Genomic DNA, 19,334 nt, shown 5'->3' with positions numbered 1-19,334 from the left:
ATTTTAAAAATAACTTTAATTTATTTAATCACGTACATTTTAGAAAAAAAATGTGGTATAGATACCACAAAAAATAAATATTTCACAATAAGAAAGATGCCATTCAAAAAACGATTTTCAGTTTTAAAGTATTTTCAAGGCTTGAGTAATTTTTCAACCGTGATTCCTCCCGATTTTCGCTCCATGGAACAAGCAATTTCAAATGAAGTTTGCACTCCAGTTCTCACTACGGTATTCTAGTAAGTACCTACTGGAACTCAATTAATGGTACCAAATACATAAATACACAGAATATTTCAGTTTTTCTATGACTTTTCAGTCATAATGAAATACATAGAAAAGTATTTTTTCATAAATTACATATGAATCATGGTGGACAGGCTCGGTGAGTGTTTTTGATTGACATTTAATGTTTTTTTTTATTCTAATAATCAGTTTCAAAGTTATTTTTTATAGTATATCGTATATGTCAGCAAATTTTGATCGTATAAAGGCATTTTTAATAACGTTGACCCTTATTTTCTTTTTGATAGCTTTATGCCGTCCCAACTTTCTTACTAAACAAATAATATACATTTTTATCATTTTTAGTGAATAGCGAAGCGAATGCCAGGCGGATTAGCATGGTGGAGAGCTGCTTTGGCAGCTCAGGCCAGGTAATTGACATTTTATCCGTATCTAACATTTTCAATGACGAATTTTAGGACGGCGTCAATTCGTAATGCATTGGATCAGACGCCTGATATCAATTAATGTTTAATATCACATACTATGTGTCGTTTAACTCAACAAGGAAGCGCTATACAATGAAAACTATTAAAGAACCGAGTATTCTCCCCAGATATCAAAAGTAGTGTATCTAGCTTAATCTTTTAACTTTACTAACCTATTGTTATCTAGTAACACCTGTTTCCATTTTAATTATGTTTTGCATAATATGTCGATAGTCAACAGTGAAGTTATCTTAACCAACTTTAAATAATTTTGAAAGGAAGCAAAAATATAATTTCATAATGAAACTGTATTTTTTTTAAAAACACATTTCAATTTAATCAATATTTGTAGCAGTCGCTTTGTAATTTTCTAATTCATAACATAGTTGTAAGATTATGAATAATAGTTCATTATAAACATGCATCTATACATAAACTCTTCTATGAATAGTCTCTGGTTGTTAACACATTTCGGTCGGATGTTTTTTTTACACCTGCAGACCGCTGGCGACGGGATTCGATAATAGTGTACATATAGTTTAGACCTTAACAAAGAAATTGGTACATAATATTCATATAAACACATTAAATTATTCCTTCTTATCTGACTTTGAAATGAGGCCGGCGCAGAAGGTAAAATACATTTCCCGTCCTTAAGCTTCAATCGACCGAACGGGTAAAAATACCTTTCCCGTTCTTAGTGTGTTAATGTGTGTCAGATAAATATGCAACTGTCAATTTTTTTGTGTACAGGTGGTTAGACCAGACATAGTGATGAAACATCTATGTGTTCAAAAAATAAAATTGAAAACCTCCCATTCAATTGAAGGTTGAAAAAACAGTACTTAACTAAAGTTGTAACTGGTTGGAAAAAACAAAACCTGTAAAAAATTCATATGGAAAGCGACTATCACATTAAAATCACCACGCAATAATGAAAAAACTCTCATCTCCATATGAATTATTCTATGAACACACCTTGTAATTGTAAACCTGTATTTGCTAAATGCTCAATAGACACCTTTCATGCGAACAAAAGTAAAAGATTTAAAAACGGAACTGGTTTTTAAATTTGATGAATTTTCATTTGTTTTGTAGCCACTCGCAGTCCAAGGCCGGGTGCTAGTGGGAGAAGGGGTGCTTACCAAAATGTGTCGCAAGAAGCCAAAACCGAGACAGTTCTTTCTCTTCAACGATATTCTTGTATACGGCAACATTATTATAAACAAGAAAAAGTACAACAAACAGCACATTATCCCACTGGAGGAAGTCAAGCTTGAGTCACTCAAAGATGATGGCCGTAAGTTTATTTATTTATTTGTTAATTTTTTAAATATTTTCTCTGTAAAATTATTACATTTTGCTGATTAATAAAGGGATTAGATATTTTTTTTAAAAAGTAATCAATGTGAGTTACTTTAAATTAAAACTATTTTTGAATTTCTTAATGAAAATTTTTATAGCTTTGCAATTATTCGACAATTTCTTTTTATTCCATTGACATTAAAGCTTAAATGAGATAGCCAAAAACCAAAATAGCCGCCAATTAAAATCAGATAGTGAAAAAAATGATAATTATGAACTACCAATAAACAAATAGTGGAGGGACTAGCATGTTACCATCTTATATGGATTTACCTAAGAAAAACAAATAAAAACATTTTTTAAATACATATTTCAAATATATATAAAAAATCAGTTGTATATGATGACAATTTGTTTATTGCTTAAATGTAAAACTAATAATGTGCAGTAAATAAGGTCATCGGTTTTACTAATTATTAAGTGTTTTATGTTTGATGTCAGAAAATAAATATGTAGAAATAAGATAATAATTATAATAGAACTGATAACTGAGAATGTTGGTGGAATATTTCAATACATAAATTATTAATTTTTATCATTTTCGACATTACATTGAAGAAGTTTTTAAATGTCAATGAAATCCTACAAACTTGTTGACATTATATGGTTTGTTACAACTCTTATCATTTAGTGGATGTTATCTATGATTCCTTATTGTGATTGGGCGTTTACTTAATTCTTTTACCTTTTTTAACAGTTTGATGAGTCAACACTTATAACTTCAAAATTGGTACCTTCATATTTTTATCATAACTAAGGAAATCAATTGATCTAGCAGAATACTTTAAAAATAAATGTAGATGTCTTGAAAAATTTTGCCTTATGAGGATTTATTACATACTGTATTATTGGAAGAGTTTCACGTAATATTTTTTCTTCACTTATTCATGTTTTCTCATTTCCTTTTTAATCTTGCAATGTTTTTTTTTCTTCATATAATATACATTGACTTTATCGGAATGATATCCAATGCCTTATTGTAATAAATTCTTTACACATATATTTAAAGCGGTATTGATAGTCTTGATATTATTGTTGCTTTAGTTTATTTGCAAATAACTACTTCTTCTCCGTCTTATTCCTCATTACTGGGGGTTGTGACCCTTGTGGAAGCAATAACTTTTCTCCAGTTATCCCTTGACTGCGCTGCACGTAGCGCTCCAACCACCGAGGTGCCTGTGCTAACCTAACTTGATCAGTCCATTGTGTGGGGATCTTTATCTCCCTCTCTTTCCCTCCAGGCTACCGATCATAACCAGTCATTCCAGGCTATCCTCATTACCACGCACATCGTGTACAGACATTGCAAATAATATAGGCTGACTAATTTCATAATTAAAATCTAACTTTGTTTTAAAATTATTAAAAATATTTTATTATAACTTAATTATAATGTCTACCGGTTTCGAAGCTAACCGCTTCTTTATCAAGACTGATTAATATGTTAATATTGATATGTAGTTAAGTTATAATAAAAATATTTATTTCATTCAAACCCTTTTCCGCACCCCAATGGTGCATAGGGCACTGCATTATAAACACAGTGTTATATTGATCGTTAACTCACGAAGGAAAGGTGATTAGCCTTCCGCTTCAGGTAGCAGTCCAGGGTAATATTGAATAAATATTAGAGTGAAAAAATCACTTATATTTATTTGACCCCCCCTGGTAATCGAACCCGGGACCTCCAGAACGGTAGCCGAGCATGCTGACCATTACGGAGGCGGATAAAATATTTATAGTGATTGTAAAACAAAGTTACATTATAATTATATGACAAATTTCAACTTAAGTAATGTATTTTTACACCTATACCTATTTCTATATAAATCAACCAATTTAAGTTAGGGCTCTCACATATTTTTTTTTTACTATAATGAGATTGCGTGTTTGTATGGTCTCCTCATGTCAAAATATACACATAGTTGGCGAAATGAAATTTTGCAAGAATAAGCATTACATTTAAAGTAAATAATTGGTCCCAAGACTTCGTACATAATCTTTTCACATTGACAACATCAGGCTGCAAGGGGGGGGAGTGATCTAGTTAATATCGAATTCTAAAAGGATAATAAATGTATAAAATTAATTATTAATAAATGACAAATATCAGTTTCTTGTTATTAGTGATTCACCTATGACCAAGGAAATATGAGTCATCCAAGAATACTTAAAATGCAAGCTTTTATAGTTTGTTATATGTTTTATCTTGATTCATGACTCACTGTGTGTGTGTTCAATCTTATTTTATTCTAATCCTTATTTTAGAATTTTAAGTTATTGATAAATTTTATATTATATTTTCTATGTTTCTCTTTCCACCATCCATACTTTAGTGCATGGGACACTGCAGTATTTTTCTTGTAAAATACTTAAATCGTTAAAAATAAGCAGATAAAAAATGAGCTTTATTTAGAGAAAAGGCGATTTTCACAATCCATATATTCCATAGATATTTCATCATGATACCAGATCCAAACTGTCCTAGACCATTAGTTTCTGGCAACATTACCAATATCTACAACATTTTGAGTGTGTCCAAATACTTGTTCACAAAATCTGGATTATCTCCAATTACAGGAGTTATTTTCATATTATTTTTTGACATCTCATCAAAGATGAAGAAGAATATGGAAGTCTGGGCATTTACGGGGCTGACGACCGTCATCGGCTAGTTTAAGTGATCACTTTACACACGTGTAACATTCACCAATTCTACCCATTATTGACATTACTAAGTGCAGTAACTTCTGACTGAATTTTTCCAAATTTTTTTTTCTTTCCAATTTTTTTTCTCTTTGTGTGATTCAAATATTTTGACAACGTGGCGGACCAAGTAAACCGAGCGTGCTCCGATACATGATCTCAATCGGAATATTGTGTGACAACAAAGGGTTAAGGACCGGTTCGGCAAACTCTAAACAATTTAGGTGAACCGTCTGAATCCCACCACTGCCCGTCAACCAGCAATGCTAGCCTACATGCATGTTTTCAAATAATTATTCATGCAAATTAAATGTCAAAGGATGCTTGATAAACTGCATTTAACATATATAAAATTATGTGTATGTATGTAGTGTCAGATAAACATTTGTTCTCTCCGGCATTTCTGCCTTGAACTTTCATTGACCGAGGAAGTTACACATAAATATTGTTATTTATCTAGTGTATAGTAAAATACTATCTTTTATCATTAAAATAAAGTGATAAAATATGTACTGCATTAATCTTTGGATATCATTAGAATTAAATGGTGCTTCAGTAATTAATTTACTCTAGTGAGGTTAAATATATTTGGATTATAAAAATAAAATGGTTTGTAACTTCTTATTCAAATATAACCTTTAGCAGTGTTGGTAATTTTTTTGGGTTGGCATAATTTTATTTATTTATTTTATTTATTTCGTACATACATACATTTTGTTTTTGCTATCTGTATTACGGCTCTTTAGGCATGGCCTGTGTTGAGCCGAAATACTTACATGTTTTTTTTAATTATTAGATTATATACATAACAAATAATAGATACATTAACAATTTACAGTATAAAGGTTTTATACTAAAATAATTACACCTGGACTTTAATTAATTCACTTTCTACCTTGTCCCTTCCAACGAGAAGCAACCATTGACAAATCAATACTAAATGAATATATTGGATATTATATTGGATATTGTACAATGAAGTCTGTGTAAGTAGTGTTTTTGTTATGTTTTACCACCATGATGTGTTTTCATTGTATCAATTGTTCTTTGATCATGATAATATTATAACATGCGTAAAAATAACTATTCTCAGAATATCATATATGTAGTGGGTATATTGGCAAAATAAACTGAGTAGTTTGCAATGTCATATTTATGTGGTTTTAAAAGTAAATTCAACTTTATGTTTAATAGCTGGTATTTTATGCAGGCTAAAAGCTTTTAAGAACAGGGATTATTAAAACTGGGATTTTAGAGTTAACGTTTTTTGCCAGTGTACTCACGATATATATACTATAGGTTTGTGACGCATGTGAGCAATAGCTATTACCATTGCATCTTATTACTATTCATGTAATTTTGAAAACTCAAAAAGTTTAAAAATGACAAATGTAGGATTATAATTATTTGTTTATTTATTTTAAAATATCACACACAAATGCAATTTGATTGTATGCTTTATTGGAATGTAAACTTATCATATATATGTATAGATAGATAGATATATATATATATATATATATATATATATATATATATATATATATATATATATATATATATATATATATATATATATATATATATAGATATATATAGATATAACTATATCATCATTTCATATGTCATCATTACTTTTTAAAATTATCAAATATTAACCTGTCCGGGAGTATGGACGTAAATGAACATCAGTGCAAATTTTCCTTAAAGGAGTATCAACGTTAATGAATGTCGAAGTCCGTCTGTCAGTTAGTATGATGTGACTTGTATAGCAATGACATCTGTGGATATTTGTGTGTAATTTTGTCATAATTGAAAAATATTTCGAAAAGGTGTTTTTTTAAAAAAATCATTTTAACATCATTTCTATCTTCATAATACATCGATTTAATAATAAAATAAAAAAAATCACGTAAAAAGAACCCACTCCTCAAAGAAAGTCGGACATCAATTTTTGTACTCTCGAAAAATAAAAATTAAATTCTTTAGTGATAGTTAGGAGAGAAAGATAGTTAGATATACATAGTAAGGACTTAAGTTGGTAAAAATGTCAACTTGACAGCCATAAATTTAATATTTTATCAACATCGACAATATCTCATGTTTACTATCAAATGTTTTCCAAAAGGTGCGTTATAGTTTTTTTCATTGTGTAAAAATTTAATTTAACTAAGGTAAATTCAGTATTTCTGTAAAATTGGCAGAGGGTATACACCATTTACCAATATTCAGTGACGTGCATTACAGATAGGCAGAAAAGCAGTGCCTATCCCAACTTACCCCATGTGATATATAAAAACGCAACCAAACGCAAACTCGCCTAACTTAATTAATTCACTGTGCTCGCCACTACCAATATTGTATAGTATGTAATAGACTATAATGATGAGTGGTTTTTTCCTAGTTGATATGAAATTAAAATATTCTAAATAGTTATGTTGCACTTTCAATTTTAATCGCAGTATAATAAATATTGACTTTTGGTTCCAGAGTTTCGAAATGGTTGGCTCATTCGAACAGCATCAAAATCCTTCGCTGTATACGCGGCCACTTCAACTGAAAAAGAAGAATGGATGGCACACATAGAGAAATGCATCGAGGATCTTTTGAGAAAAAGTGAGTATAATATTTATTTATAGCCCATACTTTTATGTTTTACCTGCTTTTTATATTTTATTAATTTATCAAGTAATCGTAAGAGCCTACGAGACAGAATAAAGAACACCAGGATAAGAGAAATATGAGAGATCGAAGATGTCATTAGGTGGGGAAGGCAACGAAGAAGACAATGAATGGTATGAATGAATGGTATACCATAGAGATGGATTGATGACTGGGAATTGACATCTCAGGAGGCTAATCCCTTTTAAAAATAGGCCACAAGACTAACACCAAACAGAAAAAGGGGAGATTAATTAATATCAATATTTTGCGACATTACTCTTAACACATTTCACGCGGGTATTTTTTATTCATGTAGTTAAGAACAAAGAGATTGGTATATTTATAAAATTCATATGAAAACATTGTATGATTCCTTCTTTTCTGCCCTTGAAATGAGGTCGGCGCAGAAGGTAAAAATACCCTTCCCGTCTTCGAGCATCAATCGACCAAACGGGTAGAAATACCTTTCCCGTCCGAAGTGTATAAATATTTGTTTTTCATCGTTCTTCTTCTTCTTTCTTACATCCGATCACAATTTATATGTAATTGGATGTAAAAATGACTGAAAGTTGGTTCCCAAGACACTGAATTTGTTTTGATCATATCTACAAATTTTAATTTCATAAAATTTTACAGGTGGAAAGAAAGCTGTGGAAGTCCATGCAGCCGTGTGGGTACCAGATAACGTGGCTCCAGTCTGTATGCACTGTAAGAAGACTCAGTTCACAGTTCTTAACCGCAGAGTAAGTTTACTAAAACAGTTTAATTATGTCCTAACAACGCAAATGAATGTTATTAAGAATTTTATCTTTTATTTGTATGTTTTTTTTTTATTAATAAAATTTACAACTTAGTTTTCTAATCCTTATCCGCACCCAATTGGTGCATAGGGCACTGTATCATATAGAAGCAGTGTTATCTTGATCCTTAAATACACAAAGGAAAGGTGATCAGCCTTCCGCTTTAGGTATCAGTTCAGGGTCATATTAAATAAATATTAGACTGAAAAATCACTAAAATTTATTTTGACCCTTTCGGGAATTGAACCCACGACTTCCAGCATTGTTATGCTGGAAGTCCTGAAAAGGCTATTGCCTAGCGTGCTAACCACTACACTACGCACTATGAAAGGGGGCATACAACTTAGACGACCCTAAAAATCAGTACATATTTGATTTTAATATTTAAAATATACAATATAATTCCTTGGGCATGATGTTTGTGTCCATATTGTAACGTCTGTATCCATATTGTAACGTCTGTATCCATATTGTAACGTCTGTATCCATGTTGTAATATTTATGGGCATATCATTCTGTGTGTTTCTGGGTTAACACATGTCGCTCACTCCTTTCAAGGATGTCATAAATCGAAAATTGACAATTTTCAGTTGTGCATGTTTTCGGAATGACCAGAAAATGTACTATATCCCAGCAAAAGAGCCATATTTTTAACTTAATATTTACCCACTATAGGGCAGAAAGTGTTGTTTTTGCATTTTGAAGAGAAGGTATTATTCAATTATATTTTTAAATTTACCAAATGTTTTTCAAATATAGAAAAAACATCCAGGTTTTACCTAAAAAGATCTGTTGCACAGTAAAAAGTTCAATAAGTGGCTTGATATTTATTTTTAATACATTGTATTATATTTTCAAACTTTAAAAACGATCTCCTGAAATATTAATTTTTTTGACATATGACGTTGTCGAAAGGAGTGAGCGATATATGGTATGTAAATAAAAGTAGAATTCAATCCAATAACCATGTTTAATTTTGGATATATGTAGTACCCAACAATTAAAAATGGAATTCTACCAACTACTGTCTGCAGTTACAATAAACGTTTTTTGATTTATGACATTCTTGAAAGGAGTGAGCGATGTATCCGAGTGGTAATGTGTGGTGATGTTCCAGCACCACTGCCGCTCGTGCGGGTCGGTGGTGTGCGGGCCGTGCTCGTCCAAGCGCTTCCTGCTGCCGGGGCAGTCCAGCAAGCCGCTGCGCGTGTGCCTGCAGTGCCACGACCGCCTGAGCCGCGAGCGCCAGCGCGGGCCCGCCGCGCCCCCTGCGCCCGTGCCCGGTCCCGATGGCTCCGGCCCCGACTCCTCAGGCGAGGACGACTCGGACGACGAGGACGACCAGAGGAACCCTGACAACCACGGCGAGGTGATTCATTTTTATTGTCAAAGAACATCTGTTATAGATCATGTCATATTAACGCACTTTCATTCATTTCATTTCATTCAAACCCTTATCTACACCCCAATGGTGCATAGGGCACTGCATCATATAAACGCAGTGTTATCTTGATCAAATACATGAAGGAAAGGTGATCAGCCCTTCACTTCAGGCACCAGTCCAGGGTAATATTGAATAAATATTAGAGTGAAAAAATCACTTATATTTATTTGTCCCCCCCCCTTGGGAATCGAACCCGGAACTTCTAGAATGGTAGCCGAGTGTGATGACCATTGCACTATGGAGGAGGATTAACGCACTAAGGACAGATTAGGTACTTCTACCGGTTTGTTCAATTGATGCTTAAGGATAAAAAGGGTATTTTTACCTTCTGCACCGACCTCATTTCAAAGTCAAAAATGAAGGAATTACATATTTAATGTTTTTATATGAATATTACCCACCAATCTCTTTGTTAACCCCTTCCCTTACTGTGCTAAAAATTTCTGCGTGCACCGGTGATATGTATTTTGTGCACCATATGAAAATGTGGTTCAAAAACTGGGAAAAATGTGGATATTCCTAAATATTGCTTTTATTGACCATAGTTGAAGTTCAAATGTAACAATTTTGTAATGTCAGCTCTGCTAAGTGTCTAAAAAAGGGGAAAAAATTGTATTTTTTTGCGATGTTCGCAAGTACCGCAATAGCTGGTGTAGCGACACAACCGCCGCGTAAGATGATCTGCGCACTACTAACGCAGCCAACACCTTAGGACATGCACGTACAATAAGCATGCCACATTCTGAGAAACGTTTGTGTATTGGTGATTTTATCCCCGATTTTTTTCACAAATAATTTATTTCCATTGCTGCAAATGAATAACTTTATATTATAATACTTTCATGTAATACATGATTATATTACGGAGGAATACGAAAATTCTCAGCTTGTATCTATTATATTTTATATTGATATTCCCATTTTATAAGTCGAGTTGTAGTAAATACATATCACCGGGAGGAGAAGGTTAAGGTCTTAACTATATGTACATAATTGTAAATTTTTGTCGCCAGCGATCTGCAAGCTTAAAAAACACCCGTCCGAAGTGTGTCAACACATTGTTTACGGTAAACACTTAAAAGCGTCTTTTACATACTGTTGGTAGAGAGCGGAAGACGCTTTTAAGCGTTCTATATACTTACTTTTGGTAAAGCACAAGAGGCGCCAAAAAACATTGTGCAGATGGGAATCGGGTTTGCGGTTAATTATTTCATTCCCAGGCACTGTCTCTTATTGTATAAACCCATGTAGACAAATAATATTCATTTTCAATTGGTTTTTATATAACTTATTGAAGAAAAATATATATAATTATTCTATTATTTTTGACATCTCATCAAAGATGAAGAAGAATATGGAAGTCTGGGCATTTACGGGGCTGACGACCGTCATAGGCTGGTTTAAGTGATCACTTTACACACGTGTAACATTAACACACTCAAAATGTTGTAAATAAATTGTCTGGTCAAATTATAAGCTTAAATAATAAAAATGAAAATGGTATTTTCCGGCGTTTCTCATGTGTGTGATTAAAATCCAGGATTCGGATCTCACATACTAATATAAGAGTTTCTGCTTAGTAAAAAGCTTCTTTACATCTCACCAATAGATGTCTCTAGTGAAGTTCTAGTGATTCAAGAACAAGGTTTCTAAATTGGTTCATATATACAGAACTTCCAAGAATTTGAGTAGTGTGGTTGTCAATAATGGGTAGAATTGGTGAATTTTACACGTGTGTACAGTGATCACTTAAACCAGCCTATGACGGTCGTCAGCCCCGTAAATGCTCAGACTTCCATATTCTTCTTCATCTTTGATGAGATGTCAAAAATAATATGAAAAAAAACTCCCTGTAATTAGAGATAATCCAGATTTTGTGAACAAGTATTTGGACACACTCAAAATGTTATAATTATTCTCTTTCAAAAATTCACTAACTACGATATTTTTGATCTAGACTTGTTTTATATAGGAAAACGATAAAAACATGCCCACGGTGTTATTGCTCAAGTTTTACACTGGTTGATACTACATATCGCTCACTCCTTTCAAGAACGTCATAAATCAAAAAACTCCATTTTTCAGGAGAACGTTTTTAAAGTTTAAAAATATAATACAATATATTAAAAATAAATATCAAGCCACTTACTGAACTTTTTATTATGCAACAGATCTTTTAAAGTAAAACCTGAAGGTTTTTTCTCCATTTGAAAAATATTTAGTTTATTTAAAAAAATAATTAAACGATACCTTTTCTTCAAAATGCAAAAACAACACTTTCTGCCCTGTGGCGGGTAAATATTAAGTTAAAAATATGCCGCTTCTGCTGGGATATAGTAAATTTTCTGGACATTTCGAAAACATGCCCAACTAAAAATTGACAAATTTTGATTTATGACGTTCTTGAAAGGAGTGAGCGATATATAGAGTGTCGTTTATCCGACAGCTATAAATGTCATTTCCTAAATGTGATAAATGAATTTCATTGATCTGAATCATGTTACTTAAGTGACCAGTCATTCCTAATTTATTTATTATATGTATGTGTATAAGTATGTTAATATAACAGCAAATCATACATTTATATCAGACCCTCGATTTACCTGGATCTATAAACCGGGAAGCAATTATCTGGAATATTTACTACTTCAAAAATTATTTGAAAGTACCAAAATATTTTTTTTAAATTAGGTCTTCCCATTTTTCATGATGGTCAAACACATTCAGCGCATCAACGATTACTGTCATACCCTTTGGGAAAAATTATTTGTATATTTTCCAATATCTTCAGAATTAACTGTGTCGGGTTGTGGTCCCGTGGTTAGTGTCGCGGACTCTTATGTCAGAGTTTCTCGGTTCGAACCCACTCCACCACAATTTGATACCTATTTCTAATAATGAGCCGAAATAGTATGAAACTGAAATATTTGTGTAAATAATAAAAACACAAATATTTCTCTTTTATTTTATTATTTAAAAAAAATGTTAAATTCAATTACTTTCCATCTAGGTAAACAGAGGTTCCTCTGTATATTTAATTTTTTTTTGTCATTTCAGCTTATTTTATTAGATTGTAAATTGTGAGATTCAACGTTAAACACACTTGAATTTCATATTAAATATTTTGACTTTATACATATTCAAATAGATATACATGACATACCTCTGCTTTAAAATTATATTTACGTTACACATGTACAAAACTCTCAAATTTCACTTTTGTTTTTTTTTCTAAAAAAAATAATATTTGGTGCATCTTTTCGTAGTTATAATGTGTGTGTACTAAAGTTTACATAGTGTTTTTAAACGTTCACAGGGCTTCAGAAGCCATTTTGGCAAACTTGTTCTTGACAGTTTAGAGAGTGTCAGCTGTAAATGACAAAAATACTGTCCATAAAAGGTTTGATATTCTATTGGAAATTGCTAGAGTTGTTTTTTTCTCCCTCTTCATTTGATTCCTCGTGTTTTTTAACAACTTATCACTGTGTGGTTATATTTTCCCCTTATTTAATGTAGCAATTTTGTATTACCAAAGTTAAAATTGATCTATTTTTAATTTGCTTTTTTGGCATTTGAAAATTTGGCATTTGCATCAATATTTTGACTCATCTTTATCAGACGCACAGACTGCTCTTTCTGTTTTATTATAGTACCTTCCTCTAGTAATCTCAGTAACATCTGTATATCCTTTTTTCTGAAATTCTTCTTCAAGTACAAAATTACCTGTTTTTTTTTCACCTGGGGGTTGATACTTTGATTAAGACTTGTAATAATATAATATCCAGTCACTGATAATCCGTGACAATTGAAGTTTGTTTAACTGCTTATTGCTGGGAGTAATCTTTTATTTTTATTCAAAAATAAGAATAACATTAACATAGATATATATTTTTTTAAATGGTATCTGTGAAAACCTCATAGTGCAAATCGTAATGTTTTTTTCACAACTGACATTTATCCTAAATCACAATGTGTCATCCATTTTTTTTACCAATTAAAATTTTAATCATTAAGTTGGTCAATCGAAAAAAAAATATTGCTTGATATGATATTTAATAAGGATAATAAATGGATACATTCATATGCCATGCATGGTTTCTAAGTTGTTTTGTCTGGTATATATAAAGTCATTTACAGCTATCATTAACTGCAGATCCATGGTTTCCCTTTTTTCCAATGTTATGATAAGCATGTCTATGTTTTATTAGTATACTAAAACCGCAGTTTCAAAATGGAAATTAAAAGTAAAATATTTTTGATAAAATAAATTAAAATGACTGATACAAACCTTTTGGGTCCACATAGAATGTGTTGTCGTACTACAGGAATGGAATTTTCAACTGTGTGAATATGTACCACAAGGTGCATTTTTGAATTTCATTATCTTTGTACCATTGATTATGTGAGTGAGATGCATGCCTACCAACTTAATCATTAGTCCATTTAATTGCCATTACTAAAAAAGAATCAGAATTATGTAGGTAGGTACCTAAAGCTCCCTGGCAAATCACACTGATACATGTAATATTATGCAACTATTTTTTTTTAATCTTGTGAATCTGGTAAAAAAACCAATGTCAGTTAAAAAAAAATTGTACTTTGTATGTAATATCATAATATTGGTTCAAACAATATATTCTTAATTTTACTACAAACTCTTTGTGTAGTAACTTTGTTTGTGTATGTCCTTAAAATAGATTTTAATTTTTAATATTAACCCACCTTTGTTATTGAGTTGCTTTTACGCCAATGAATTTCTCGTAATATCGGGGCCAATAACCCATTTCAAGAGTCTTGTTATGTTGTAATTTTTACTTTTCTAGTTTGTGACGGATTTACCTTTTTTTCAGCCAACATTTTACGGTGATGGAGAGAAGACTGAGGATACCCAGCCATCCCAAGACAATGGTGCTAATTTAAAGTAACAGTAACCCGATAGTAGATCGCTATCGGAGTAAACAGAGCCCTGCTGTTTGTACGCCTATAAAACGAGAATGCACAAACCAAATCAAACATCCGTTCCTGACATATTCTATGCCTACATTTCTTAGATTTTCATGGCCATCGAGATGCTGATTCCGAGTTTTTGTGGCAAGTACCATAAGCTATTACTACGGATCACATTGCTAGGCTCACCATAATTATGAAGCTCTAAACCGGGACTGGTAGGAAAAAAAACAAATACAGTGGAACCTCTTATAACGATCATAATTCGTTCCAGCGTCTTACTCGTTAAACGAAGCATATTTTCCCATAGAAATCTGATACGATAATGCGAAAGAATACTGAGTTTTAATGTATTTTTTACTAACATATATTTATATAAAATCACTTATAAATTGTTTAGGAGTTGTTACCAACTTCCCATTTTAGTACATGATGTAGTCCAATCCATGTCAAAATTTCGGCGCTACCAAAATTGTTTTCCCATAATTCTATGTAAGAAATGCACCGTCTGAATAGATAAGTTCTCGCGCAAACCAGGACAAAATCTAAACCGGCCAGGACACCGGGACCCGTGTCTGAAACCGGGACAATCCCGGTCAGACTGGGACGTATGGTAAGCCTACACATTGCAGTACCTATCCGAGAAGACGGCCGACAATCAGAATTTAGTATTGCTTATCAAAACGAGCCATCTCGTATTTTAAGCTTTCTTTTGATTTGGAGGTATTATTTTATTTTATGTACATCACTTTGTGAACATAGCATAATATATACAAAAATGATAAACATATATTGTTTAAATATAAGAAAGTACATATTTTAAAATACTAAGTGGTTCTAATTTATTTTAATAATTCAAAATCAGTGATTTATGTTTGGAGAATAATGGATTTATTTTTATGTTCTATATTTATTCCATAATATAATATTTTATAAGATACGTTTCACGATAAAACACGTGATTTACAATTTCTTTAAAATATTTATATACGGTTTCATAATTACTTAGGTTGCGTATTGAGATATATGTGAAGATTTTGTAATACCTACCTGTTATGTTGAATTTTCAGTAGATCAGCAATACTTCGTAAGATTTGCGTTTGATTATTTTCTCTTGTTATACGAGCAGGGCTCTTACGAATAATCCACTTGCGCAGAACGTGCGCTTAATTAATATTATAAAGTTTAAATATGTTATTGTTTGAAAAAATCAAATAAAAATAGGCGACGAATGATTCTAACAGGAATATATTGTTTGAAAGAGAGGAAATATGTTTGCCAATGATGTGTAATTTAATATTTTTAATAATGAAAATATGTATTTTTTTTTTTCGACAGATTTGTGTAATATTTTCTAAGTGTTTATCGCACCTATCCTTTATAAATTGACATATTATGTATTCAGTCTAGTTTGAAGAAAATTAGTTTTTAAAATTTACAATTTACTATTTGGATAGAAATATAACTTGATCCCAACCCCTGTGCGCCTACAGCCACGCAAAAAACTGTTAAATGTTGTAGATTTTAATCCCCCCACCCTGTACTTAGAGACAAATAATTGTTTAAAGATTATAAGAGATTGTATCTGAAATACCTCATTAAATTTGTCCTTTTTTAAGCAGTGTTGCATACGGCACTGGTAAGTGTATGTTAAAGTCCCAAATCTGCAATTCGATTAACAATATAATTGAAAAAATATAATATTTCAATTAACCATCTCAAATTGTAGATACAATAACTACAATATGAAACTAGATTAGTAAAAATATAAAAAGACACATTCAAACCTCAATATCTAAAAAAAATATGGTGTTTGCACATTTCTAACTTTATCATTGGATTGATGATATCAAGTCCAGGGTGTGATATATTGAATATTAGGGCATAAAAAACAATATGTTTTAATATGGACCCCATCCATTATTCAACCCAGAACTTTATTAAAGGCAGGCAAACTTTAATTTCTGCTTACAGGGGTGAATTTGTTAAATACATAGTAAATATTGTAAATTTTTTTCTTCATTTTTAGTTCCTCTACTTAAAGACACTTCTTTATGAATATATATTTTTGTAGATAAGATATACAAAACACATGGTGCAAATAAAAATAGTTGAAACTTTATTTTTAAAACTTCTAAATTGTGCTTAATTTTATCGCTTTTGTGTTTTTCTCCCATGTTTCTTCATAGTTTTATTTATAAATACCTATAAAGTTCGAAGGAGTGTCAAATGTGTTCTGAAATATCTCTTACATTTTGGATCATTGAAAAAAAAATGCAGCAACTCCTCTGTTTTATTTCATTCACTATTCACAAAAAATTTTCTTATGCTTACTTAATTTATCTTTAAGAAACGAAATTGTTAATAGGGGAGTAATATGTATTGATAATTGCTCATAAATATTGAGATAGGTAATGCAAGTTCCAAAAATTTATTTGACAAAGAATATTGTATCTGAGAAAAAAAAATTCACAACATAAGATTAACCAAAATAATTGCAAAGAAAAATGTTTTCAGTGTTAAATTTATGTGATCAATCATGATTAAATTGTTTTAGTAAACTATAATTGTCCACCTCCGTGGTGTAGTGGTTAGCGCATTTGGCTACCGCGCTGGAGGTCCCGGGTTCGATTCCCAAGAGTGTCAAAATAAATATGGCGATTTTCACTTATCACCCTGGACTGATTGGTACAAGAAGCGCAGGATTGATCACCTCGCCTTCATGCAACTAACAATCCAGACAACACTGTGTCAATACAGTGCAGTGCCCTATGCATCATTGGGTGCAGATAAGGATTAGAAGAAAAATCTTCTATTATCAATTTAAATTTAATTGTGAAGTAAGTTTTGTGGTAATTGTTCTAAAACTTTTTATAGGTTTGAGTCAAAAAACATTATAAATAATTTTGAAAATACTTATACTATAAGTGCGGATGACATCTTATCCATTCTCCTTTGGGACTGATTTTATTTAGATAATCTATACTCATCAAGAGGTAACATATATCGCTCACTCCTTTCAACAACGTCATATATCAAAAAACTTGATTTTTCAGGAGATTGTTTTTAAAGTTTAAGAATATAATAAAATGTATTAAAAATAAATATCACGCCACTTGTTGAACATTTTACTGTGCAACAGATCTTTTTAGGTAAAATCTGAAGATTTTTTCTCCATTTGAAAAATATTTAGTATATTTAAAAAAATAATTAAACAAAACCTTTTCTTCAAAATGCAAAAACAACACTTTCTGCCCTGTAGCGGGTAAATATTAAGTTAAAAATATGCTGCTTTTGCTGGGATAAAGTACATTTTCTGGGCATTTCGAAAACATGCACAATTGAAAATTGTCAATTTTGGATATATGACGTTTTTTAAAGAAGTGAGCATATCGCTCATATAGAATATTTGGCTTCAGTGAAGATTTTTAAACGTTCAATCTTATTGAAAACCGATCAAAGCCCGTTTTGAATTTTCTACCGTTTTGAATTTTCTTACTGTTTAATTATTTAGTACTACTCGATATGGGCAACTTATTTAGTATAATATCTATTTGAAAAATTGCTTATTGAACATGTGAATAAGTTTTACGCGTTATGTTTAAATTGTCTAAAAAAAGTTTGTAACCCTGTTAAACAAAATAAACTATGACGTTTCAACTTGATTATTGTTATGTAGCTTGAAAATAAATTCGTTAAATTAACTTGTGAAATTTTGTGATATTGTACTCAGAAAACACTATAATTTTGATTTTAAATTAATCTAATTTTTACTTGCCGACAAAACCCATAATTTAATATTTGAAAGTAAATATGACACTCTTTATACTTGGTAATACATTCAAAACCTTCAATGTAGCAGTTATTATTTTTATTTAATTAAGTTTTCAATAGTTATTATGTTATTATCTGCCTCGTAGCAAAACCAAGTTTCTAACATGATGCAAATTTTAAGGCGAGTGATTTTTTTTATATCCAAGAACAATACCATGTTTGATGGATTTGTAATTTATATATATGTATATATATATATATATATATATATATATATATATATATATATATATATACATATATATATTATATATATATATATATATATATATATATATATATATATATATATATATATATATATATATATATATATATATATATATATATATATATATATATATATATATATATATGAAAAGAGATATATTATATATATATATATATATATATATATATATATATATATATATATATATATATATATATATATATATATTTTAATTACAAACCCATCATCTTTGATATTTCATGTTGGTACTTCTTGGTTTAACAAAAATGGTTTTTTTTAAAAGCATTTTTTTAAATAGTAAAATATAATACATTTTTTCCTTTTTCTAACCCTTATCTATACACCCAATGGTGCTTAGGTCACTGCATCATATCTAAGCAGTGTTATATTGATTATTTATCACACAAAGTCAACATGATCAGTGCTCGCTTTCAGGTGCTTCAGATTAAATAAATATGAAGAGTGAAAAATTATTAATATTTTTTTTAACCCGCTGGAGATTGAACCCGGGACCTCTAGCATAGTAGCCAAACGCGCTAACGACTATACTATAGAAGTGCACAATTTTTATATCTATTATAAACAATAAGATTTAAAAAATTAGCAGAGTTTTAGATACTTGGTTTGCC

General features: G+C 30.9%; 1 protein-coding gene across 2 annotated transcripts; it reads left to right on the top strand.

Annotated features, from left to right (window-relative positions):
• Nucleotides 1-307: 307 nt before the first annotated feature.
• rush (pleckstrin homology and FYVE domain containing family member rush hour) lies at nucleotides 308-18,627 on the top strand. 2 transcript variants are annotated; one of them, XM_088261510.1, is made up of 8 exons: nucleotides 320-385; nucleotides 592-656; nucleotides 1,812-2,013; nucleotides 7,275-7,400; nucleotides 8,085-8,191; nucleotides 9,366-9,617; nucleotides 13,009-13,092; nucleotides 14,543-18,627. In XM_088261510.1, the coding sequence occupies exons 1-7, from the start codon at nucleotides 370-372 to the stop codon at nucleotides 13,069-13,071; spliced, it is 831 nt and encodes a 276-aa protein (XP_088117636.1). In that variant the 5' UTR covers nucleotides 320-369; the 3' UTR covers nucleotides 13,072-13,092; nucleotides 14,543-18,627. The 2 variants fall into 2 exon arrangements, with proteins under 2 accessions (XP_088117635.1, XP_088117636.1); XM_088261509.1 differs by lacking the exon at nucleotides 13,009-13,092 and having other exon boundaries at nucleotides 308-385.
• Nucleotides 18,628-19,334: the final 707 nt, after the last annotated feature.

This window comes from Brachycentrus maculatus, unplaced genomic scaffold (genome assembly GCF_059751285.1).
Source record: "Brachycentrus maculatus isolate JH-2025_06_01 unplaced genomic scaffold, ASM5975128v1 h1tg000157l, whole genome shotgun sequence".
In the NCBI taxonomy this organism is placed as follows: Eukaryota; Metazoa; Arthropoda; class Insecta; order Trichoptera; family Brachycentridae; genus Brachycentrus; species Brachycentrus maculatus.
This window is presented reverse-complemented; position numbering and strand designations above follow the sequence as displayed.

Excerpts from the sequence above, each read along its gene's own strand:
- rush (XM_088261509.1), top strand. Across the intron at positions 657-1,811 it reads GCTTTGGCAGCTCAGGCCAG|CCACTCGCAGTCCAAGGCCG; the intron begins GTAATTGACATT and ends TTTGTTTTGTAG. Across the intron at positions 7,401-8,084 it reads CGAGGATCTTTTGAGAAAAA|GTGGAAAGAAAGCTGTGGAA; the intron begins GTGAGTATAATA and ends AAAATTTTACAG.